Below are 24,266 nucleotides of genomic sequence, written 5' to 3' on the forward strand. Positions count from 1 at the left end.
TTGCTGCTAAGAGAGTTTGTACTTTCATTTCTACTTCATATTATATGTAGACCATGGTTACAGCTTTTTACTGTCTTGTCTTTTAATATATTCTCTCTTAAATCTAGGTGTATAATGCCTACTCCCTCAGAGCAGACAGTCTTATGGGGGAGTTTAAGGTATGCTTTCATATAACCCATGCAATCCTAATGTCATTTAAATATATTGACCATGTTTTATGACTTGGTTAGAATCGTAATATCTAATTCATATCAAGCATTTCTGAAGAATGCTTTGATGTTGAGTATATGTCCTTACAAACACTTTCAAACCTTGTTTTAACAGCTGGATGTTGGCTATGTCTATGATGAGCCTGGTATGTAAAGAGTTTGTCTGTTGGATTCTGAACTGTTGAATTGTGCAACACAATGAAAATTGTGTAATGTTAAAAATTTCTCATGCCAGTACATATTCATATTAGAGTGATCTTTGGTAATCTGTGGTGTGTTTCTGACAGGCCATGCAATAATGAGGAAATGGTTACTGCTAAGTGACCCTGATGACTCAATCTCTGGAGCCAGAGGTTACCTGAAAGTCAGTATGTTCATAGTAGGCACCGGAGACGAGCCACCGGTAAGCTCCCAAGTTCACATCACTCTGAAAGTTTAAAAGTTAAAACAGTTCATTGTGTTATGGGCAGCCTTATGGGCAGCGCTCCAACATACTATATAGCACAACTGCACCTCCAGCGACCCAGGTTTGAGTCCTGACTCAAGGTACTTTCCCGGTAATGGTCCCCTCTTTCTCCTTCCCATTGTTTCTGCCTTATCTATCCTGTCCAAGGTGAAAAAAAGCCAGAAATATAATAATTTGTTTTTAATACTCAGTTCCTGAATTTGAGCTAAATTTAAAATGAGGAACCAAATGAATTGTGCAAATATGGAAATTTTTGTATTTAAATTTCAGTATTAGAAATTAGAGCATTCTGGGAAATCAACTGTTCTTTGTTCATCCACCCTGGTCAATTTATTAAGTAATTAAATATTTAAAATTTTTATGAAGTATCTATTAATAATAAATAAAAAATAACATTTAAAAAAAGGAAAATATTTAAAGAATTAATGTTACACCGCGTTGTCCAAAACAAACAACTTGGTCTTTTAACGATGTGTGGTATCTGATTAATTTGTTGGTCAGGTGGAAAAGCGAGAAGCCAATGAGGAACAGGATGACATTGAAAGTAACTTGCTCCTGCCAGCTGGAGTCACTTTACGATGGGTTACGCTGAGTCTAAAAATCTACCGTGCTGAAGACATGCCACAAAGTAATAATGACAGCAACACACAGCAACAATTCTATATACTCCTATTTCTATTCCCATAGTCAGTAACATGCATCTTTTGTCACTTCATTTTCAGTGGATGATGCATTTGCCCAGACAGTAAAGAGCATATTTGGTGGAACAGATGACAAGAAAAATTTGGTGGATCCATTTTTAGAAGTCAGTTTTGCTGGCAAAAAGGTGAAAGCAAAAAAGTTGTGATTGATGTTTATTGTTAAAGAATAAGACTGATTGGTAAAGAACTGTGATGACTTGTTTCATTTTGGTCTTTTAAGGTGTGTACAAAGATCGTAGAGAAGAATGCCAATCCAGAGTGGAATCAGCTAATTCACCTGCAGGTTAAGGTAAGACGGGAGCTAACCTGGAAACTGGGTTAATAAAACTGAAAACATGAGATTCATTAAATCAAAAAGTAACAATTTCTATGTAAAATGCTTAGAATGCTTTATAAAACAGTGTTGGCTGAAGTCTAACACACAAAGTGAATATTCCTTCAATCTTTCCTTTTAGTTCCCATCAATGTGTGAACGCATCAAACTTACTGTATTTGACTGGTAAGTTCTTTAAGTGACTGATCATTTTACAGCTCTGACATATATGTACACAAACAATCAAAAGTTGGGGTCTGTAAGATTTTTAATGTTTTGAAAGAATTCTCTTATGCTTATCAAGGCTGCATTTATTTGATTACAAATACAGTGAAAACAGTAAGATTGTGAAATATGATTACTATTTACAATTACAGTTTTCTATTTTAATGTATTCAATTGAAAATTCATTCCTGTGATGGCAAAGCTGAATTTTCAGCAGTCATTACTCCAGTCTTCAGTGTCACACAATCATTTATATTATAATATATTATAATGTGCATATGTGGTGCTTGACTCTGGACTCGTGCTATTTACAGGGATCGGTTGTCAAGGAATGATGTTATTGGGACCACCTACCTTAATCTGACTAAAATAGCATCATCTGGGGGTGAAATTGAGGGTAGGGTTCTCTGTTTGTGTCTCATGAGGTGCAGATTTGAAGTCATTTAGATTTTACTGTAGAATATTAATGAAGTATCACATAATTTTTCCTTAACAGTACAAACTTTGTTTTAAAATAAAACTTGCATAACAGAACTTTTGGATAAAAGTTTACTGTCAAACAGTATGTATCCTGTCTAAAACTGGATTTCTTCACCAGAATCACCTTCAGAAAATGGACTGCCTCCTTCCTTTAATGGTATTGTGAATCTTATTCAATCTTAATAAATCTCTAAATTTTATTATTTTTATTTTATTAATATACTTAAAAAGTAAAACAACCCTGTTAAATGTTCAGTGACACTGTGTCATTATTTTTGCAGTTTGGTGACACACATTTGTTAAAACTGGATGTATATTCGTATTTCTAATGGAGTAGCAATATTTTTTTTTTTTTCAGTTGTCTTGTGTTTATTTACTGTACATCTCAAAGTATCTCTAACCAATTTTCTTTTTCAGTGGACACCACAGAATCTGAGGTTGGATTTCTTCCAGCTTTTGGGCCTTGCTATGTTAACCTTTATGGAAGTCCAAGAGAATTTACTGGCCTACCTGACCCATACGAGGATCTGAATTACGGCAAGGTGATTGTTGTAAAAAAATTAATAAAAGGGTTTGCTGGGGGATTGGTGAGAGCTACAATATAAAATATAATAAATACTGACCAAGCTCAGCAACAATCTGAGAAGGAAACCATTTTTGCAATACCTTGACTTTGAAGATAATATTATTTTTATGCACTGTTTGCTTTGCATAAAAATTTTTAACAAACAATACATGCAGACATTTTAAATGCACACCATCAGTTGTCGGTTGCACAATCCGTGGCAGTTGTCAGAGCTGTTAAACTCGGTCTATGTGTTTCAGGGTGAAGGGGTGGCATATCGGGGGAGGGTTCTGATCGAGCTGTCCACTCAACTGGATGACAAAACTGACAAGAAAGTGGAAGACATTTCAAACGATGACATTTTGGTGACACAGGTAACAGCAAACATTTTTCACACCATTGCTTCATGGAATAAAGATTCTTCTAAATATATTTTTTACATTGATTACAAAAGACTAGGGTATTGAGATCACAATCATTATTTTTGCAGATCAGAACTAAAAACTCTTATTTTACGTATTTTACTGTGCAGAAGTACCAGCGGAGAAGGAAGTATTCCTTATGTGCCGTGTTCCACAGTGCCAGCATGCTTCAGGAGCCTGGAGAACCTATTCAGTTTGAGGTCAGCATCGGAAACTATGGAAATAAACTGGACTCCACATGCAAACCTCTGTCCTCCACCACTCAGTTTAGCTGTGCTGTTTTTGATGGTGAGTTTCTCAACATATACAAATAGTCCAAATGGGAGCCGCTTGAGACTTGCATTATCTTGTTCATAATTGTTTGTGTTTCTCCAAAGGAAATCACTATTATTACTTACCCTGGGCTGATTCTAAGCCTGTTGTTATCCTCACATCTTTCTGGGAGGACATAAGCCACCGTTTGGATGTGGTGAACATCATTCTCTATATTACTGACCGACTGGTACGATTTTAATGCATTTTCATGTCATGGAGCAAACAGATAAACCATTCAGAGCAGTCACATATTTTGTATGCCTCTTTCTTTAGCAATCCAACATCGTCTCTCTGAAGACGGCGCTCCTAGCTAAAGTGTCTGACTCTCGCCTAGCTGAGATTTGGCTGAAACTTATCACCCAACTCATCGATGACCTTTCCAGGTAAATCCCAGAGGCTAAACTTTCTTATCTTTCTCTGTTTTATTACTTAGAATTGCCCTTGGAGCAGTGTTGAACTCTACAACAAAATTACTAAAGAAATTGTTTGTTGACAGGATTTCTATTTTATTTTGTCAATAATAATAATAAGGAAGACATGATGAAATAGAGGCATTGTGATGATAATCAAATCATTTTGATTCATATTTAATTAAACAATTGAACCATATTGGTGATAAAAATATAACAAAAATGTGCATGTAGTCCAGTGTCTCTAAAATGAAGAAAAATAAAATAAAATATAAGAGAAAGTACAATGGACTAAAATGAATAAATAAGACATACATTTTTTTTTGTCAAAAAACAAAAACTATGACTAAAACAACGTCAAAAAGGTAAAATGTAAAAATGTGAAAATGAACACTGCCTTGTGACTAACTTTATTTGCTTACCATGTCGGGCATGTGATTGACTTGAATCTTCTTGCTATTAGTTACCAGTTACCAGATTTGGAGGGCAAGCCGAATCTGACAGCACTTGATATTCAGATCAAGAATCTGCATGACAAAACATTGGCCAGTGTCAAAGAGGCGGCCATTCGCATGAGGGAGGAGGCTGTTGATGTTAGAGCCACAATGCCTGATATAGAGGACTGGCTGGAGCGACTACAGCAGATCACAGAGGAGGTTTGGCATTGCCTCATGTGACACTAATCTTATACTACTGAGATAGAGTTTGTAAGCAGAATGGAATGCTGTCCAAAAGTCATATATACATAATCAAAAGCCCTATGAACATTCACATGTTTGTTTAAATTCACAATACAGCCTCAGAACAGTATGCCTGATGTTATCATATGGATGCTGAGAGGAGAGAAACGTGTGGCCTACGCCCGAATCCCAGCCAATCAGGTTCTCTACTCCACCCACAGCGAGCAGGCCGTCGGCAAGTACTGCGGCAGAATGCAAAGCGTCTTTATGCAGGTAAAAAAAAAATCATTTTGAGAGTGATGTGTAAGAGATGTGACTTAGCAATTAATGCACATGCATGCAATACCAGTTTGTGTCAAGCTCACATTTCCCAATCCCATTCCCTCATTATTTCCAAATAATCCAGATTCAATTGGAAAACATTTTTTTTTATGTAAACTTGTTGTTTTCAGTACCCAATGGATAAAAACAAAGGTCTCAAGATCCCTGTGCAGCTGCGTGTGAACATGTGGTTGGGTCTGTCTGCACATGAGAAGAATTTCAACAGCTTTGCAGAGGGAACATTCAGTGTGTATGCAGAGATGGTTAGTAAAAGGGAACACTGAAGTGAAATCTATATAATATTGGCATTTGTTGTGGCTTGTTGTGTGGAACTTCCCTTAGCGACACTGATGACTTTTCTGTTCTCCGGTGTTAGTACGAGAATCAGGCTCAGGTTTTTGGGAAGTGGGGAACCACAGGTCTAGTTGGCCGGCATAAGTTTTCAGACGTGACAGGAAAAGTAAAACTGAAGCAGGAACGTTTCATGCCGCCCCGGAGCTGGGAGTGGGAAGGAGACTGGTTGATTGACCCTGAGCGCTGGTAAGCCATATAATGCATATTTTCAATATGAATATGTCATATGCTATAATCATCATGGTTATTGAACTTTACTTTTTAGCACCCACTCAGCTTAAAATACATGGCACTGCAAAAAAGTATTAATCAGTATTTTGCCTTTTTCCAGTAAAAAGGTTATTTTTGATAAGCAAAATTATGTAAATTAATACAAAAATATGTATTAAATTAAGTTTATTTTTCTTATCCCATTGGCCAAATATTTAGTCTTGTTTTAAGAATAAACCTAACTAAGGCTTGTTACATTTTTGCACAAAAAAGAAACAATTTGCAAATGTGGTAAGAAAAATTTAAATTTTAAATAAACATAATTAGATATTTGAAATTAAATTTTGATTCTCAAATAAATGTATCCTTTTTTTAATAATGTTTAAATATTTTTATACTAATGTACTGTGCTTTTTTCTGTGCAAGCCTATTCAAAAATAAATTTAAAAAATACAGTAAAATAATGAAATATTATTACAATTCATAATAAATATTTAATTTTTTATTATATTTTAAAATATAGTTTTTACTATGATGGCAATGCTGAATTTAATAATCTAATATGCCGATTTGTTGTCGAAGAATCATTTCTTCTTATTATCAGTGTTAAAAACAATTGTACTGCTTAATGTTTTTGTGGAAGCCATGATACTTAAAAAAAATAAAATAATCAGGATTCACTGAAAAATAATTAAAACATTTATTTGAAATAGAATTCATTTGTACATTATAAACATATTTTCTGTCACATTTGATCAATTTAATGTATCCTTGCTCAATAAAAGTATTAATTTTCTATTACTTTTTATTTAAAATAAAAAAACCTTACTGACCCCTTACTGATTTTTGAACGGTAGTCTATGTAACTCTGTGGCATAAGTAAAGTGTGTTAGAGTCTATTTAGCTTTCTTGCACACAATCAGAGGAAATTGTGCTAGTTGGCATACAGCCGTAGTTGGCCCTGCTGTAACATAAACATAGTCTCTCTGCCAGGCGCTCTCTACTGTGTTTATATAGTCAGCTCATTTTTTACTCTTCCAGGCCTCTTACACTGACCCCACTCCCAACCCTGTACTTTGTCACGGCCTTGGCTCAGTGTTTGTTTGACTGTTTTGTGTGTGCTGAAATAAATGTGTCGCTAACGCCCCAGCTGTGTGTTCTGTGCTTGACTCAGTCTGCTTACAGAGGCTGATGCAGGGCATTCTGAATTCACAGATGAGGTCTACCAAAACGAAACTCGCTTCCCTGGTGGTGAATGGAAACCTGCCGCTGAACCTTTTACTGATGTGGTGAGAGAACCAGCAACACTTAATGTCACATTCAGAATGTAGACATTTCGGTTTTGAATTTGGATTCTGAAAATAGTATGGACATTTGAAGCAGCCGTATTGTACCCCAACTTCCTGTGGCCTCATAGAAAGTTCACTGGGTGGTAACACAAATGACAACAATCTGATTAGTGAATTATTGACTCATTCTCCTGTTTCAGTTTATTCCAATTTATGAATTTTCTTTCTGTGGAACAAAAAAGTGAAATTTTGATAAATATCATGGGCATCTTTTTAATTACAACGCACAATAAGTATCATAAAAGTTTCAGTACAACTATATATGAATGCGAAAGCTTTATATGATGAACATCTGGGTAAGTTCATGATATAAGCAGTGATGAATGATTCATGAAGGAATCATTGATTCTTTTTAATTAATCAGTTTATCCATTTCTGATTCATTCATTCATATTGCGTCTGATTTGGTTTTCAAGTTCAACTCACTGACTCCGTGATCAGTTCAAAGCGGTTTTCTAGTTAATGGCCCACAAAATGATTCAGCAAATAACAATTCATTTAAATTTCAGTTTGTTCATTACACTAAACTATTGCACTGTATGGCTGTAGAAGCCTTGTTAATTATACCCTTATGGTACTTTTATGGTCTTTGTGTACTTGAAATGCTCTTGAAATGATTCAAAATGTCACATTTATCCATGGAAGAAAGAAATTTATTCATGTTTGGAAAAACATGAGGGCGAGTAAACAATGATAGAATTGTCATTTTTGGGTGAATGACCACTTCAAGTATAGAATGATGGAAATTGTTCTGTGCAGAATGGAGAGAAGGCCCAGAACCCTCAAGAAATTGAGTGTCCTCCAGGATGGATTTGGGAAGATGACTGGAATTTTGACAGCAATAGGGCAGTGGATGAGAAAGGTCAGGAATTCTGACTACCAGGATTAAAAGCCAGTTATGTTACAGAAGATTTATATTTCAAATGAATGGTGTTTCTTTTGAAATGTTTCCACAACAATATTAAGCAGCACAATTGTTTTCAACATTGATAATAATAAGAAACCTTGTCACTCTGAAGACTGGAGTAATCCGGGAAGCATCCCTTAGATGATTCCAGTATTTAATCATCTGTTTTTCCATCGTTTGAATTGAATGTCAGGATGGGAATATGGTGTCACCATTCCTCCTGATGATAAGCCCAGGTCCTGGGGTGCTACTGAGAAAATGTACCACATTCATCGCAGGAAAAGACTGGTCCGACCCCGCAGGAAGATATCAGACACACCCACTACAGAGGTGAGAACTCCTCACTACTGTTTCTTTCTGATTTTTAGTTTGATTTGTCTGATTTGTTCCATTTTAACTTGTACTATTGTCTTATACTGCAACTGACTTTCACATCTGATTGAGTATCAGTGAAACTCATTAGTCAAATATTGTCTGCAGTATGTATAATCAATGTTTTCACAACAGAAAAAAGACATTGGTGATGGCTGGGAATACTCGTCTCTGATTGGGTGGAAGTTCCACAGGAAGGAGCGTTCCTCGGATACTTTCCGCCGCAGGCGCTGGAGGAGGAAAATGGCACCAGCTGAACGTGTGGGCGCATCAGCTATCTTTAACCTGGAAGGGGCTTTGGTTAGTCCATTTATTGTCTTGAATGACTATCAGAATAGAAAACAAAGTGAAATAGATTCTGTTTTGGGTAGGGGACGAACTTGGATTTATTTGTCTCTGATACAGGATTAAACGGGACTAAAAATGTATTTTTGTTTGTTTTTGAACCCTTCCTGTGGTTGTAGTTTAATGTTTAGAATAATTAAAAATGGCATGACTTATTTTATGTAGAACTTCATTTTGAAGGATGTTGAACTTTAAAAAGCCACCTCTTCCTCACTTATTTTTATTTGCTTATAGGGAATAGATGAGGACGAGAAAGGCAGCAAAAAGGACACGTCTAAACTCTTTGGTGCCAACACCCCCACTGTGTTTTGCAGATTTGACAGTGAGTAATGTTTATTCAACCCTGCAGATTAAAGAACTCCTTCTAAATTCCTTACACTGATTATATCTCTGAGACTAACACACCCCTCCTCTTCCTGACAATCTGCACAAAACAAAACAGCAACAAGAACAGTTAGAGAGCCAAATTAAATCTTGAGTGGTGCTGATTAATGGTATTATTATACCAAATTCAGTAGGAAGAGGAAGCGCCCAAACACCTAGTTGTGCTGCATGGCAGAATTTCCATGGAAACTATAATACTGTTTTAAATGGTTACTGTACATCAGCGTTCACAAGTTAAGCAACCAATACTCCAGTCTTCAGTGTAATTCTAATATGCTCATTTGGTGATATTTTGATGGAAATCGCAAAACATTTTTAAGGATTCTTTGATGAATATGAGGTTTAGTATTTATTTGAAATAAAAATCTTTTGCAACATTGTAAATGTATTTACAGTTAGTCACTTTTGATAAATGTAATGCTTTTTGAATAAAACAAACTTTTAACAGTTAGTGTATGTCAAATAATTTAGAACTAACTGGTTAATTCAGTATTAGAACTTTATCAGGTAAAGCTTAATTTGAAAATTCATTTCCTTCTCTTTATTATACAGATTGGAATAAAAAACTATATTATATTTCACAGCTGTGTGTTTATTTGCCATTATTTCGTTTGGATAAAAGCGTCAGCTAAATGAATAAATGTAATGTAAATGTAAATTTATTACTTTTTTTCATAATTGTGGCTTTATATTTCACACTTGTGACTTTATATCTAAAAATGTGACTATATTTGTTATTTTAAACTGTATCTTGTGAATTCCTCTGTACACTAGGTGCAAGACACTTTGTGATAGAATAAATAACTCAAGTTTCACCCAAATCACCATGTGTCTCAACAGAGTCCTTCATCTACCATCTCAGAGTCTATGTATATCAAGCCAAGAATCTTTTGCCTATGGACAAAGACAGCTTTTCTGGTGAGGAATTTTTCATCTGATATGAGTACAATTCACCTTACACGTGTGTTTTTATTGTAAATATTGTCTGAGTGACCTTTTGTTTTTCACAGATCCTTATGTGCATGTGTCATTCTTGCATGTCAGCAAGACAACGGAGATCGTAAAGTCCAGTCTCAACCCCACATGGGACCAAACTCTTATTTTTGATGACATTGAAATCTACGGAGACCCCCAGACCATCGCTCATAACCCACCCAGTGTCGTTCTGGAAGTTTATGATAATGACCAAGTGGTATGACACTCTGTTAATCCAAACTCTGGACCTTCAGAGAATCTTCAAAAAGCACTACATGCTTTGATCTTGATCTATGGATGTGTTGCAGGGGAAGGATGAGCCGATGGGCAGATGCACGTGTCCTCCAGTAGTGAAGCTGAATCCCTCAACCCCATTATCACCTAAACTCCTTTGGTTTCCCATCACCATGAAGGGACGAAATGCAGGAGAAATGCTTGTAGCAGCTGAGCTCTTGCTTAAAGATAAGGTTGTTTTTATTCTTACTTGCCGTGTGTTATTATTTTTCTCCCTCTACACGTCAGTCTTATTTTAGTCATTTTTATATACTATTTTAGTTTTATTAATATTTTAAATTAGCTTTTAATTTTATATTTTCAGATTTTGTTTTAATTTTAGTTAATGATTTGGTCATTTTTAGTTTTTATTTTCTTTTTATATTGCATAGTTTTAGTTCGGTTTCAGCTTGCTTCAACTTAAACTAAACAAAAATCAAAAATGTTACATTGGCAACTAAATAAAATAGTTCTAATAAATTATTTTTGATTTATTTTAGTTAATTATTTTTTTTTATATTTGTAGTTTTAGTTAACAGTAATAACCCTGCTACCCATACATTAATAAACACTTTAATACATGACAAAATGTTTTTAATTATTAGCATATATTGTTATTATATATTATCTTATACCAATTTAATTTCAAAAACATTTTTTCTTATGTAAACCTAAACACATGGTTGTTTGTATTAAACATTTTTTGAATGCTGTACTTTAGAACAGAATGTGTTTGATGTAAATATGTTTAGCAGACAAGTTACTGTCATCTGTCCTCAAATAGTATAATTTAAATACTGTTTGTATCATAGGATTGTCTGCAGTTTCAGATTTGCAGGGTGTAGCCAGTATTGCGAAATTTAGCTAAATCGTCAATACTAAGGAAACATGCAACTGGAGAATAGCAGTTTTACACAATGACTTAACTGTTGTCGCCATTAGCGTGTCTTTTAACCACAGCACCATTATCATTTGCTTATCCACTATGCTGTTCATTGTTGACCTCAGGCAAATGACGTTAACCTTCCCCTGGTCCCACCTCGAAGAAGTGAGAATCTGTACATGGTTCCTCAGGGGATCAGGCCTGTGGTGCAGCTCACCGCAGTCGAGGTAATGCAGTCATCCTTACCAATAATGCGCTAAAACCAAACAAAATTACTGCCAGTGTCTCATACTGTGTGTTTTGACAGATCCTGGCCTGGGGTTTAAGAAACATGAAGGCATACCAGCTGGCTGCAGTGTCTTCCCCCAGCCTTATAGTTGAATGTGGAGGGCAGACTGTTCAGACTGCCATCATCAAAAACATCAAGAAAAATCCCAACTTCTCTGGATCTGTCCTGTTCCTCAAAGTGGTACTTCACCTCCTTAACCTAAAGAAATAGCTTTTGCTTGCCTAAAAAAAATTGGAACTGCTGAAATGCCTCTGAATATAAAACAAAAGATAGAAGGATTTTTATTACATGTGATCTTCAGTTCTAATTCCAGCTTCCCACAATGCTAATTAGTGGTGATTGCTAAGGCAAGCTGTGCTATTGCTCATTTTAATTGTTAGAGATTTGAATAAACTTCGATGCGTTACTCATCCCAAGCCCTTTGTGCTGCAGAAATAAATGTAAACACAAATTATGAGGCATTGTTGTAGATCTGCTACATTTCTAAGTGATTATATTTACGAATGATAAAATGGGCTAGAAACAAACCCCATAGACTAAGACTTTAGAGTGGGCTTTTTGTGACATAGGCCAGTAAGAAACCACATAGAACACCCTAGCCATGACCTAGCAACCATCCAGAACATTGTAGCAACACAAAACAACTCTGAGCTCACTTAGAACACACTAGGACTGTGGTGGCAAATCTAAAATCGTGCTTTTAAAAGACCATGTGCCCCAAGAGTCTAGATTATATACTAAATCTGCCCTGCTTCCAGATTTAAGCAGGTTTTTGATCCCAATACATGCAGTGAAAATAAAAACACCAAACATTACTAAATAGTTGTGTTTGTAAATGAAGCTTTGTTGGTTTTGGACAAGCAGAATGCTAACAATCTCTCTATCTCTTCAGCTTCTTCCTAAAGATGAGATGTACACTCCACCTATTGTGCTCAAAGTTATTGACCACAGGCCCTTTGGTCGGAAACCAGTCGTTGGACAGTGTACTATAAACTCCCTGGAAGAGTTCAGATGTGATCCTTACATAATCACCACCGAAGTGGCTATGTCTGCCAAGGGTAAAATTTTATTTAAGTTTATTTTTAATCAATATAAATAATAAGAATTTTAATGTTTTAGAAAGAAGGCTCTTATGCTCACCAAGGCTGCATTTATTGTAAGATATTATTACAATATTAAAGAGTTGTGTATATATATATATATATATATATATATATATATATATATATATATATATATATACCTTTGCCATCTCAAGGATAAGTATATATACTTATATTAGTATATAGTATATAATAGTATGTATATGTATATACATACACACACACACACACACATATACATGCTATTATGTACTGTATACAAATATAAGTATATATACTTACAGTATATACTTATTCTTGAGATTAATTTCTATCAGCCATCATTCTATATATACACACTTTAATTATCTCATGTATAATTTATGTGTCTCAGTGGCCATGATGGCATCAGCTCCCAGAGATTTTGTCATTGACATGGGGGACAGAATGCCCAGTCCTTCTAAACAGGTACAGAGTACAGATCTGAAATACTAATTGTTTTCAGAATAATTTCATAAATTTGTAAACCTTACAATAATAAGTTTACATCTTTGTGTCTATTGCTACTCATTCATGGTTTCCCCAGTGCCAGCAGAAAGAAAAATAAATAGCTTTTTCTGTCATTATATAACAGTCTGGAAACTATGCTGTTATGGCGCGAATAGCTACAGACAGATTGTTACAGCATCTTAGAGCTAAACCTTCTTCTATTATACCACAACCTTTTGTAGGAAGAGGATACGGTGGACTGGTGGAGCAAATTCTATGCCTCCATTAACAAGCATGAAAAGTGCGGCCCTTATCTCCAGAAAGGATATGACACTTTAACAGTGAGTTTACTTGCCCGATCTTACCATCCTGTGTGGATGTTTGCATCCTGCTTATGTTTCAAAGCAGATAAGGTATAACCATTGTTATATAATTGAACAGTGTTAAAAGTACACGTCTGTTTCAGGTCTTCAACACCGAGCTTGAGGTGGTCCCAGAATTCAGAGGGCTAACAGACTTCTGCGCTACATTCAAGTTACAGAGGGGCAAAACCGAGGATGAGGAGGAAGACCCCTCTGTAGTGGGAGAGTTCAAGGCAAGTCTAGCCAGTCAGCTATGCACTGCTTCCTTTGCTTTTGAATTTAATGGCTTTTTTATAAGGGGTGGCGGTTTCCTTGTCATTAAATATCTAGGCTGCTAACACAAAAGTTGCAGGTTCAGTCCAAGTAGAAGAGACTTTTGGGTATTACAAACCCGCCCTATCACTATTGTGACCTTGTGTAAGGCATTTAATCTCAGGTTGTTGAGAAAGAACTGTTCCCCTACTGGTGTAAAGTATCGTGTAATAATAAAAACATTTTGAAGGCATTTGCTACAAGACAAGTTTCCAAATAGAGGGGATTCTGGACAACTCTAAACAGCTGGAGACAAAATTTGGAGGCACTCAAAAAAACAAAAAACAAAAGTGCAACGAAGAGTATACGTTGTATTAGACTGCCATCTAGTGGTAGACGTCTAACCAAGAAAGCTTTGCTTCATATAGTATGACTATATTCACAGGGGTCGTTTCGAGTGTATCCCTTGTCAGATGACCCAAATGTCTCAGAACCACCTCGGCAGTTTAGGGAGCTGCCTGAGAGCTGTCCTCAGGAGTGCCTGGTCAGAATCTACATCATACGCTGCCTTGACCTGCAGCCCAAAGATAACAATGGCATGGTGAGTATATAGCCAGTTCACAATGTAAAACAATAAAATATTCTGATGGTTCACAAAGCATCACATTTGACATTTTTGTAACATGTGCTTATGCTTTCCTTATGAAGTGTGATCCCTACATAAAGATTTCTCTGGGGAAGAAAATGATTGATGACAGAGATCACTACAAACCAAATACACTAAATCCAGAATTTGGAAGGTGAGCATATGATAAGTAATGCGTTTACATACAGATGTTTGTGTATTTCTGTTGAGATTTTTAAAAACTATTTTAAAATATGTACACAGAGTGTTTGAACTAAGCGGCTACATTCCACAAGACAAGGACTTGAAGATATCCATCTATGATTATGACCTGCTTAGTGCTGATGAGAAGGTTGGGGAAACAATCATAGACCTTGAGAATCGACTTCTTTCTCGGTTCGGCTCACATTGTGGAATCCCAAAATCTTACTGTGTGTAAGTGTTTATCTTACAAGCGGCAACTTTTTCACATACAGTGTTATGGTATCATTCCCTATTCCTAGACATATTCATGTACTTTTTGATTTATATGTTTGGAAAAGATCTGGAGTGAACCAGTGGAGGGACCAGCTCAAACCATCTCAAATCCTACAGAATCTGGCCAGGATGAGAGGAGTTCCTGCTCCTCAGATCGCAGATGATGGAAGTTTCCTGTCGTTTGGAGGACGAGAGTACAGGCTAGATGAACTGGGTATACTTATTCAAACTATTAGACCTTGTCTTAACCACAACTTTATGTACATAAACTACTGTTCAAATGTGTGGGGTCAGAAAGTTTTTTTTTTTTTAAAGAAATATTATAAGCTATATAAGTTATATATAACTTTAATTTAGAAGTGACAGTTACGACATTTATAATGTTACTAAAGATTTCTATATTCAAAATATATTGTACTCTATTGTACTTTCTATTCATCAAATAATCCTAAAAAATGTATCATGGTTTCTAAAAAATATAAAGCGGCACAACTGTTTTCAACACTGATAATAATAAATAATGCTTACAATGATTTCTGAAGGATCGTGACGTCATCAGCTTTGCCAGCACAGTAAAATTACATTTTAACATTTATTTAAAGAAAAAATAGCTATTTTAAACTGTATTAATATTTCACATTACTGTTTTTACTGTATTTTTGATCAAATAAATGTAGACTTGGTGAGTATAAGAGACTTATTTTAAAACATTAAAAAAATAAACCCCAAACTTTTGAACAGTAGTCTGAATATGAGCTTAAGAACCCTTTATGTAGTAAATAAAGGTACACTTTTTTGTTACTACAGTTTTACCTGATTCAGCACAACTGTACATGATGTATGTTGTGTTTCTTCTTTGGGTGGAACTTGCAGCACCATATATTGCTAAACAAGCATTTTATAATACAGTAAATAAGCAATGAAAACATAAATGGATATGTCTTTGCTCACAGAAGCCAATAAAACCATCCATCCACATCTGGGCACACCTAAGGAGCGAATCTGCTTGCATGTGTTGAGGAGGCAAGGCCTCGTCCCAGAGCATGTGGAGACCAGGACCCTGTACAGCACCTACCAACCCACTCTCTCTCAGGTCTGTCCCCACATACTCAGCTTTTCTAATGCATACTCAAAGACTTTGCATTGGTTTATCCAGAAGTACTGTCCGTGTCGCTCACATTCATTTTGTCTTCATAGGGCAAAATCCAGATGTGGGTTGAAATATTCCCCAAAAACCTTGGTATTCCAGGACCCCTTTGTGACATCAGTCCTCGCAAACCCAAGAAGTACCATCTACTTTTGCTCACTACTGTAAAACTACTTATGTGTGATTAGTGTTGTAATGTGTCCCTTTATATTGAAGGTATTTCCTGCGAGTAATTGTTTGGAACACAACTGAAGTCATTCTGGATGAAACCAGCATCACAGGAGAAAACATGAGTGACATCTATGTGAAAGGGTAATATGTTGATTATAATATTAGTATAGTACTACCATTCAGATGTTTTTGGTCAGCAAGTACTTTTTTGAAAGGAATTAATACTTAGATTCAGAAAGGATGCATTAAATTTATCAGAAGTGTCAGTATTTCTATTAATCAAAGAATCCTGAAAGAAATGTATCAGGGTTTCCACAGAAATATTAATCGGCACAATTGTTTACAATATTGATGATAATAAAAAAAAAATTATTGTGTACCAAAACTGCATTTTAGAATGATTTCTGAAGTATCATATAACACTGAAGACTGGAGTAATGAATGAAAATTCAGCTTTGCCATCACAGGAATATATTACATTTTCAACTATATTAAAATACATTATTTTTAAATTGTAATATTACTGTTTTTACTATATTTTTTTATCAAATAATGCAGCATTGGTGCATTAGTGAGTATAAAAGACTAATTTCAAAAACATAAAAAAAAACATATCTACCCCAAGCTTATAAACACTAGTAGTAGTGTATATATATTTATTTATATTATACATAATTTATTTATATTTGTAGGTGGATTCCAGGTATGGAGGAGGACAAGCAGAAAACTGATGTCCATTTTAGGTCTCTTGATGGAGATGGAAATTTCAACTGGAGATTTGTCTTTGGCTTTGATTATTTGCCAGCAGAACAGTTGTGTATGGTGTCTAGAAAGGTTTGTGGTTTGGAAAATCATAAATACATATTAGATGACATGTTTTCAATCATTGGTAGTCACAAACCATATGTGTTTTCATTTCCAGGAACACTTCTGGAATCTAGACAAAACTGAGTTAAGGATCCCTCCTAAACTGATCATTCAGATCTGGGACAATGACAAATTCTCCTTGGATGATTACTTGGGTGCATACTCTTTTTCGAATCAACATGTACAGTGCCCTCCATAAGTATTGGAACAGTAAAGACAAAATTGCTCTGTTGGCTGTGGAGTCAAGGCATTTGCAAATATAATTAAAAGATGAATATGAGACAAAACTACAGAATGTCACATTTTATTATTAGCCGTTTCAACACATATATGTTTTACCAAATAAAAAGAGCAGCACTTTTAGAGCTCATCCCACTCATTGATGTGAGCATAAGTATTGGGACAGTTGAACATAAGGCAGATATTAAAGATTAAAAGCTATTATTTAGTTGCAGATCCCTTGCGCACAATCACAGCAGTGAGTCTGAACCATAGACATCACCAGACTCTTGGTCTCATCCTTTGAAATACTTTTCCCAGCCTTTAATGCAGCCAATTCAAATTGTTGCTTGTTTTGGGGAGTTTCTGCCTTTACTCTCCTCTCCAGCTGGTGAAATTCATGTTCAATCGGATTTAAATCTGGAGATTGACTTGGGCTATCTAAGACTTTCCATTTCTTTGCCCTTATAAATGCTTTGACTGAACTGGCAGGGTGTTTTGGGTCATTGTCCTGATGCAATATGAAGCACTTCCCAATGAGTCTGGTGGCATTTTCTTGAATATTGGTAGGCAAGATGGTTTTGTACCCTTCCAAATTCATTCTACTGTCATCATACATTGTCATCAATAAAGTTGAGAGGGCCTTTTCCAGAGGCAGCCATGCATGCCCATGCCATGACACCACCTCCACCGTGATTTACAGATGAGGCTGTATGCTTGGGGTCATTGCATTTCCCTTTTTTTCTCCACATTTTTGCTTTCCCATCACTTAGATAAAGGTTCATCTTTGTCTCATCGGTCCATAAACACAGTTCCAAAACTCTTCTGGCTCACCTTTGTGCTTTTTTTTGCAAACTCTAATCTTGCCTTTCTATTTTTGGTGCTGGTCAGAGGTTTGCATCTTGCTGTGTAGCATCTGTAATTCTGTGTCAAAGTCTCCTGAGGACAGTAGATTGTCAGAGCATCACCCCAGCTTTCTGGAAGTTGTTGGTGATTTTACAGACACGTCTTTTAGGGTTCATTTTCACAGCTTTTATGATTTGTTTGTTATCAACTACTGTTTTTTTTTTTCAGCCGATCAGGTCGTTGCTGGTGTCGCTGGTGGTTTCCAAACTCTTGATTTCTCCATGCCCTTTGTTTTTGCTAGAGCTCTAACTGACTTCCTCTTTTCTTTCAGCATCCAATTTGCTTGCTTTTCTGTCAAAGTCAGCTCCCTCATCTTCATCCTGGTTTGTGTGTGTCATCAATGCAAGATTCAGAATACAGAAGTAATGGCTATAACTGAAATGATACGACACATTCCCTGCTTTTAATATCTGAAGAATTAATGCAACAGTAACACAGCTGATCACTTAGAAAGACCTGTGAGGCAACTGTCCCAATACTTATGCTCACATCAGATAGAGGAATGAAACTCTAAAAGTTCTGAACTTCTTAGCTGGTAAAACATCATTGTGTTGAATCATCCAATAATAAAATGTGACATTCTGTAGTTTTGTCTCATATTCATCTTTCAATCATATTTGTAAATGTCTTGACTCCTCAGCCAACAGAGCAATTTTGTTTTTACTGTTCCAATACTTTTGGAGGCCACTGTATATACCCATCAGATGTTTAATCTTTCCTTTTTTGGATTATGATTATGTATTATTTAGAGTTTCTTTAGAAATATTCATGATAATGTTGATGTTTTTGGCTATTCTTAAACAGGCACGGTGGAGTTGGATATGCTTCACCTCATCCCTCCAGCTAAGACCCCTGAAAAGTGCTCTTTAAGCATGCTAAACCAAACAGGGAAAAACCGCACACCTACGTCACTCTTCTCCCAGAAGTCAGTGAGAGGCTGGTGGCCTTGTGCCATGGAGGAAGATGGCAAAAAAATCCTGACTGTGAGTGTAGCTTACTGATAAAAATAAGATACATGACGCATACTGCATATGTGCAGTACAAACGGTAAAGACCGTTCTCTTTGTGGCGTTAGGGTAAAGTAGAGATGACACTGGAAGTGGTGGAAGAGAAGGAGGCAGAAGAGAGGCCAGCTGGGAAAGGAAGAGATGAACCCAACATGAACCCCAAACTAGATCCTCCAAAGTATGTATGAGAATATCGATGTTTGGCCATTCAGTATCATGTTTGATTAGATAATGTGAGTAATACTGTATTTTGTAATATGTTCAAACAGCCGTCCAGATACGTCCTTCCTTTGGTTCACAAATCCATGCAAGACTATGAAATTCATAATTTGGCGCAGATACAAATGGCTCTTCATTGGACTCATTATTCTCATACTGGTGATCCTGTTTCTTGGAATCCTCTTGTATTCCTTCCCTGTAAGTCCTTTACAGATATTATTATAAATAAATAAGCAAAATATTATAAGCAAAGTACCTGTAAGAATCACAATATCATGTGCATTTTCTAAATTTAATATATTTTTTTCTTACAGAACTACATTTCCATGAAAATCGTGAAGCCATATTAATTGGAAAATGTCAAGATATTGGCGCAGCAACCTGCAATGGGACACAACCAATAGAGAAATTTTATTTTATTTTTATGCATATTTTTCCCCTCCAAAAATACTTGAATGTATAACCTAAACCAAGAGCTATTTTTTTTCTTTGTAGACAACACTGGGTTGGCAAATTACAATGCTGCGAGAAGTTGCACTATATTTGTTTGATTTCCAGTCCCTGACTATGTTTATTTTCTTTGTTAATAATATGCATACAAGATTAGATTCATGCTTATGTTGCAATGTTTTGCTGTTGTAGAATTATGTGACTTATACAGTGCATATTGTAGAAGTTATTTACGAGATTTTAATTTTGCAATTTTAACTAAAATCAGATGTATCTGCTTTGTTGTTCATTATACATTAAACAATTATTTCTTGTATACTTGTATATAATATCATCATTAGTAAATACATCGATAACATAATTAATAATAGACTATTTCTATGAACAGGGTACCAAATCTTATTTTCTTTTTCAAGAAATGAATAGTTATGGAAGCGCTTAGAAAATGCTGATTGTCAACCTCAGGTGTACAAACTAAAGTTTGCAAAAGAGCAGTTCTGTTTTCTATTCGTTATAGCTTGATTTATGTGCACTAGCTACTTTTCTTGCTAGGTTAATTATGTTACATAGTAGTTTATTTATAAGATTCTGAGGATGAACCCCAAATTAAATGTAAAAATCTAGAATTTAACCAATAATATTAATATTAAACAGATTGACGGAATATCACTCTAAGTTGCAATACAAAATTTCTAAATAATATTTTATATATATATAAAAGCATAGCTTGCATGAATGAAAAAGCTACAGCATGCGAGGAAAGAAACCGGTTCCTGATGAACTTGAGATAGAGAGGCTTTCTTTCAATCACGTGACAAGATTTCATCCAATCAGCAGCAAACTTTACGACCCGGAACTGATGCCTCCTCCAGTTATCCTTTCTGTTGTGTGTTTAGTTTTATTCCACTGTGATCTTGCTGTCTTTGATAGTGTGGTGAAAGCAGCAGACCTTTGCAAAATAGGTGTAGTTTTCCCGTCTGCTGGAAAAGAGCTCGAATATGTGTGTGAGCTTGACAGCGATACGAAGACAAAGCAGAAAAAGAGAGCAAGTATGATTATTTGATCCGTGTTAAAATCGAACAGACTTACAGTAAAGTAGCCTGTCTAATATACAAATATTAGCGTGATATACTGAAGGATTATTGTTGTTTTTCTAGCAGTAATAATTCTGGTAACCTATTGTTTATTTAAATGTATGCGGTAGATTTAAAGATGTAACAGTTAACGTAAAGGCTTCATCAAAAGATAAAGGGATGTGTTTTAGCTTTTACTACAGTTATACATATTCTAGATCTGATAATATATGTGGATTTGAAAGATGCACACATGATTTTTTCTTATATATTAGCCTAAAAATCCATGCAAACTCTGACTTGCTTTTATCTCTCAGCTAGCAGTCATTCACAACAACAATAATCCTGTTGAACCAATCCACAGTTTCATCTACACTGATCTAGCACTTAATAGTTTGTAATATTATTTGTAATATAACATGTAATAACAATATAATTGTTAGAATCATGCGTTTTCAACAGGAGCCCCACCCAAATTCTCAGCCAAACCAGGGACCCTCAGTAGAAGTGTGTGTGAGATTAAAGATATTTTTCGAGAAGAATTTTACACATTTTACAGTAAACTGTCATTTGAAATGCTAGCTTTCTTGTGTTGCAGCAATCCTTTCATTGCTTAGGTTTATGAGTTGTAGGTATGACTGTAACTATAACTTTTTTCAGTTCTAAGATCTAAATTTCAGTTCTAAGTATAATTTTTGTTTTTACAGCAAGTAGTTTGGCAGGAAGTGTGCTTACGATGAATATGGAAACTTGTAACAGAGAAAAAAATAGGTAAGTTGTTTTGTTGTTGTTGTTTTTAAAACAGGTAAAACAACAACAACAACGTTTTTTGTCTTTAACAGCCATAGGGATGAGGATGCAGGGTGTGATCTTCATGAGACCCTTGAAATCAGTCCTCCTGTCATGAAAGATAATGATAAGCTGTGTGAATCAACAAGAAAACATAAGGAACAGAATGATGAACCAGAGGACCAGACACAGCCCTCTTTGCCGAACTGTGACGAGGACGCAAAGGGCTTCGCTTATAGAGAAACTCCTGATATTAATGATGCACACGTTCCAGTGGAGCCAAGCAATGGAGAAAAGGCAATTGAATCAACCTCACCAGATGCCAAGCTGGTCAAGATGACTTGCATGTCCACAGAGATGGCAGGGACAAACCTCAATTCCTCCATAAATACAAGTAACACACATAACGAAGATGAGGAGATGAGACCAGAGAGTCCAGCATGCAAAGAGTCTCTGCCTAGCAACTCTCCTGCCTGCCCCGACTTGCAAGACCCCTGTTCGAGTGTTGACCCAATGGTGGTGGATCCCAAACCCTTAGACCCCGATCCAGAAGCTGTAGAAAACATCAAAGACGAGCCTGAAGTGACACCCATGGAAATAGATGACACAGAGGGGCAAAACTCTGGTGCTGATGCTTTTGTTCCTGAAAAAGTTGTTGAGACTGAACCTGAGAGTGACCAGACGCAGGTGTCTTCTTCAGAAAGGTATTGCTGTTTTTGGAAATATTGCTATAGATAATGATTTTACCACTCTATCAAAGACTACTCAGATGCACTGATATTAAAAGTTTGACTTACTAGTAATTGGTTTTATAAATGGCTGATTGAAATTCTATAGTATTTTGTTGAAATTGATCATTAAAAACACTTGAAAATGAAAATCAGTTGTTTTAATGATACAAGTGAATTTTGGCGTCACAACATGAAAAATTGATATTAGTTTTGAGATTTTTTTAATGTGTTTTGAAAGAATTCTTTTATGCTCACCAAGGCTGTTTTTATTTTTTAAATCAGTTTAAAAAGTAATATTGTTAAATATACATTTTTCTAGGGCTGTCAACTTTAGTCGTTTAGTCGACTAATCGGTCGATGTCGACTGACATTCTCATTGGTCGACCAGTTGCATAATTTATTTATTTATTTATTTTTTCACCAATAAAGAGAGTTTCATTGATTTATTCCTTGATATTTATTGCTTTATTAGCAGTTATATATTACTGTATTCTAAATATAATTAGCCTATGTTTTATCCCCAACTTTAAATGCTTTAATTTAGGCTATTTTATAACAGCGCCACAGTTTAGCGCACCACGAACACTCGGGAACCGCACCTGTGGCTGGCTGCACTGCTGCTTCGCGCTCAGTAAGGAATATAGGATTGTGTTTTCTTATGTTTTTATTTGTACACTTGACGCGTTTGAAAATAGCCTAAATAATGTAACAAAACTAAACTAAATCTATAGGCCTTTCTACTATACAGCCTATTATTTAGGGTTGTTTTCTAGGCTATTTGGGTTTTTTGTGTGTTTGTTTTAAAACGCCTAGATCGGCTGGACAAAAGTTAACCCATAGCTTTGAAAGTAAAGAAGAATATACAGCCTGTATAAATGAGAGCTTTTGTTAGGATTTTTCATTATTTGGCAGTTTTAGCAGTTACATTTTTTTGTAGCGTGTGGTGTGGTCAGGTGCGCGATTGTGACTGTCACTATAGACCTAGGACAGAGCTCCTCACTTTGCAGTTAAAAAAAATCACTTAATTTTCAAAGAATTGTATTATTATTATAGTTTTATGTATTGATGTTTTTTCGTTGTTGTTTTATAAATGCTCTATGAAAATTGTTTAATAAATGTTCAATCAAAATGCAAAACATTGCGTCTTTTTTATTTATTTATTTATTTTTTTTTTTTAGTCGACTGATCGTTGCGCAGGACAGGACTTTGGTCGACTAAGCATTTCTTTGGTTGACTACAGCCCTACATTTTTCTATTTTAAAAGATTTTAAAAATTTAATATATTCCCATGATTCCACTTTTCAGTAGCCATTAGTCCAGTATTTAGTGTCACATGATCCTTCAGAAAATTATTCTAGTATGTTGATCTACTGCTCCTTCTAAAGTTCAAATTTTTTAATTTTTTTTTAAATAAGAATGTTTTTAAAATGTGTGTTAGATGTCAACAGAGGTAATCTAAATGTAAAAATAGGCAAAATGAGCTTGTGCAATTAAATATGCAATACTGGCTGACATAAATCCATTAACCAATATTGTACCAATAACACTGAAATCATATGAAAATATGAAATAAACCTAATAATAATAAACATAATTTGTTCCATCTCTTCCAGTGAGCAAGTGTCAGTAGAGCAGAAAGAACAGGAATGGCTTGGGACCCCAATAAAGGAGCTCAGAAGAATGCCTCAGTGTGGACAGTCCCTGCCACACCTCAGGGCAACAGACAATCACAAAGTACTCATCAGGGTAAGCCACGCTCTCCACAGCACTCCGCAGCGACACTGTGATGTTCTCGGTCAGCGCCTAAGGGCTTCCTGTCAGTTTGAGTCTAATGCTGCTGTGGATGTCCAAGCAGCTCTACGTTTTGATGTTTCATTGAAAGGATTTGGACTGAAGTGGTTGGATAGTACTTAAATTGTCCCTGCAGAAAATGTTTTTTACTTCATATTTTA

General features: G+C 35.6%; 2 protein-coding genes across 3 annotated transcripts in view; both read left to right on the forward strand.

Moving 5' to 3' along the window:
- Nucleotides 1–20,037, forward strand: part of myofl (myoferlin like) — a 31,895-nt gene extending 11,858 nt beyond the window's left edge. The window contains exons 9-53 of the mRNA XM_079437493.1: nt 108–158; nt 325–355; nt 497–612; nt 1,177–1,303; nt 1,398–1,501; nt 1,597–1,665; nt 1,832–1,875; nt 2,229–2,311; nt 2,513–2,551; nt 2,812–2,936; nt 3,220–3,333; nt 3,492–3,669; nt 3,759–3,883; nt 3,970–4,079; nt 4,570–4,762; nt 4,904–5,059; nt 5,239–5,370; nt 5,484–5,647; nt 6,846–6,960; nt 7,780–7,882; nt 8,121–8,257; nt 8,435–8,599; nt 8,879–8,966; nt 9,869–9,946; nt 10,039–10,220; nt 10,312–10,470; nt 11,285–11,386; nt 11,467–11,628; nt 12,341–12,506; nt 12,925–12,998; nt 13,262–13,360; nt 13,486–13,614; nt 14,079–14,234; nt 14,342–14,433; nt 14,523–14,693; nt 14,801–14,949; nt 15,689–15,828; nt 15,933–16,021; nt 16,099–16,194; nt 16,746–16,887; nt 16,976–17,075; nt 18,850–19,028; nt 19,121–19,230; nt 19,322–19,469; nt 19,586–20,037. Of these exons, the coding sequence (XP_079293619.1) occupies nt 108–158; nt 325–355; nt 497–612; nt 1,177–1,303; nt 1,398–1,501; nt 1,597–1,665; nt 1,832–1,875; nt 2,229–2,311; nt 2,513–2,551; nt 2,812–2,936; nt 3,220–3,333; nt 3,492–3,669; nt 3,759–3,883; nt 3,970–4,079; nt 4,570–4,762; nt 4,904–5,059; nt 5,239–5,370; nt 5,484–5,647; nt 6,846–6,960; nt 7,780–7,882; nt 8,121–8,257; nt 8,435–8,599; nt 8,879–8,966; nt 9,869–9,946; nt 10,039–10,220; nt 10,312–10,470; nt 11,285–11,386; nt 11,467–11,628; nt 12,341–12,506; nt 12,925–12,998; nt 13,262–13,360; nt 13,486–13,614; nt 14,079–14,234; nt 14,342–14,433; nt 14,523–14,693; nt 14,801–14,949; nt 15,689–15,828; nt 15,933–16,021; nt 16,099–16,194; nt 16,746–16,887; nt 16,976–17,075; nt 18,850–19,028; nt 19,121–19,230; nt 19,322–19,469; nt 19,586–19,621 (5,328 nt within the window). The 3' untranslated portion in view covers nt 19,622–20,037. The remainder of the gene's footprint in view (nt 1–107; nt 159–324; nt 356–496; nt 613–1,176; nt 1,304–1,397; nt 1,502–1,596; nt 1,666–1,831; nt 1,876–2,228; nt 2,312–2,512; nt 2,552–2,811; nt 2,937–3,219; nt 3,334–3,491; nt 3,670–3,758; nt 3,884–3,969; nt 4,080–4,569; nt 4,763–4,903; nt 5,060–5,238; nt 5,371–5,483; nt 5,648–6,845; nt 6,961–7,779; nt 7,883–8,120; nt 8,258–8,434; nt 8,600–8,878; nt 8,967–9,868; nt 9,947–10,038; nt 10,221–10,311; nt 10,471–11,284; nt 11,387–11,466; nt 11,629–12,340; nt 12,507–12,924; nt 12,999–13,261; nt 13,361–13,485; nt 13,615–14,078; nt 14,235–14,341; nt 14,434–14,522; nt 14,694–14,800; nt 14,950–15,688; nt 15,829–15,932; nt 16,022–16,098; nt 16,195–16,745; nt 16,888–16,975; nt 17,076–18,849; nt 19,029–19,120; nt 19,231–19,321; nt 19,470–19,585) is intronic.
- Nucleotides 20,038–20,536: 499 nt separating this feature from the next.
- Nucleotides 20,537–24,266, forward strand: part of LOC306882754 (poly(ADP-ribose) glycohydrolase-like) — a 35,697-nt gene continuing 31,967 nt past the window's right edge. Inside the window, exons 1-4 of one of the 2 annotated variants that reach the window (XM_079437618.1) lie at nt 20,556–20,770; nt 21,502–21,565; nt 21,637–22,287; nt 23,928–24,060. In XM_079437618.1, the coding sequence (XP_079293744.1) occupies nt 20,581–20,770; nt 21,502–21,565; nt 21,637–22,287; nt 23,928–24,060 (1,038 nt within the window). In that variant the 5' untranslated portion in view covers nt 20,556–20,580. Of the gene's footprint in view, nt 20,771–21,501; nt 21,566–21,599; nt 22,288–23,927; nt 24,061–24,266 lie in introns of both variants that reach the window. The other variant, XM_079437619.1, reaches the window with a different exon arrangement.

The sequence above is a fragment of the Barbus barbus genome (assembly GCF_936440315.1).
Source record: "Barbus barbus genome assembly, chromosome: 16".
NCBI lineage: Eukaryota > Metazoa > Chordata > Actinopteri > Cypriniformes > Cyprinidae > Barbus > Barbus barbus.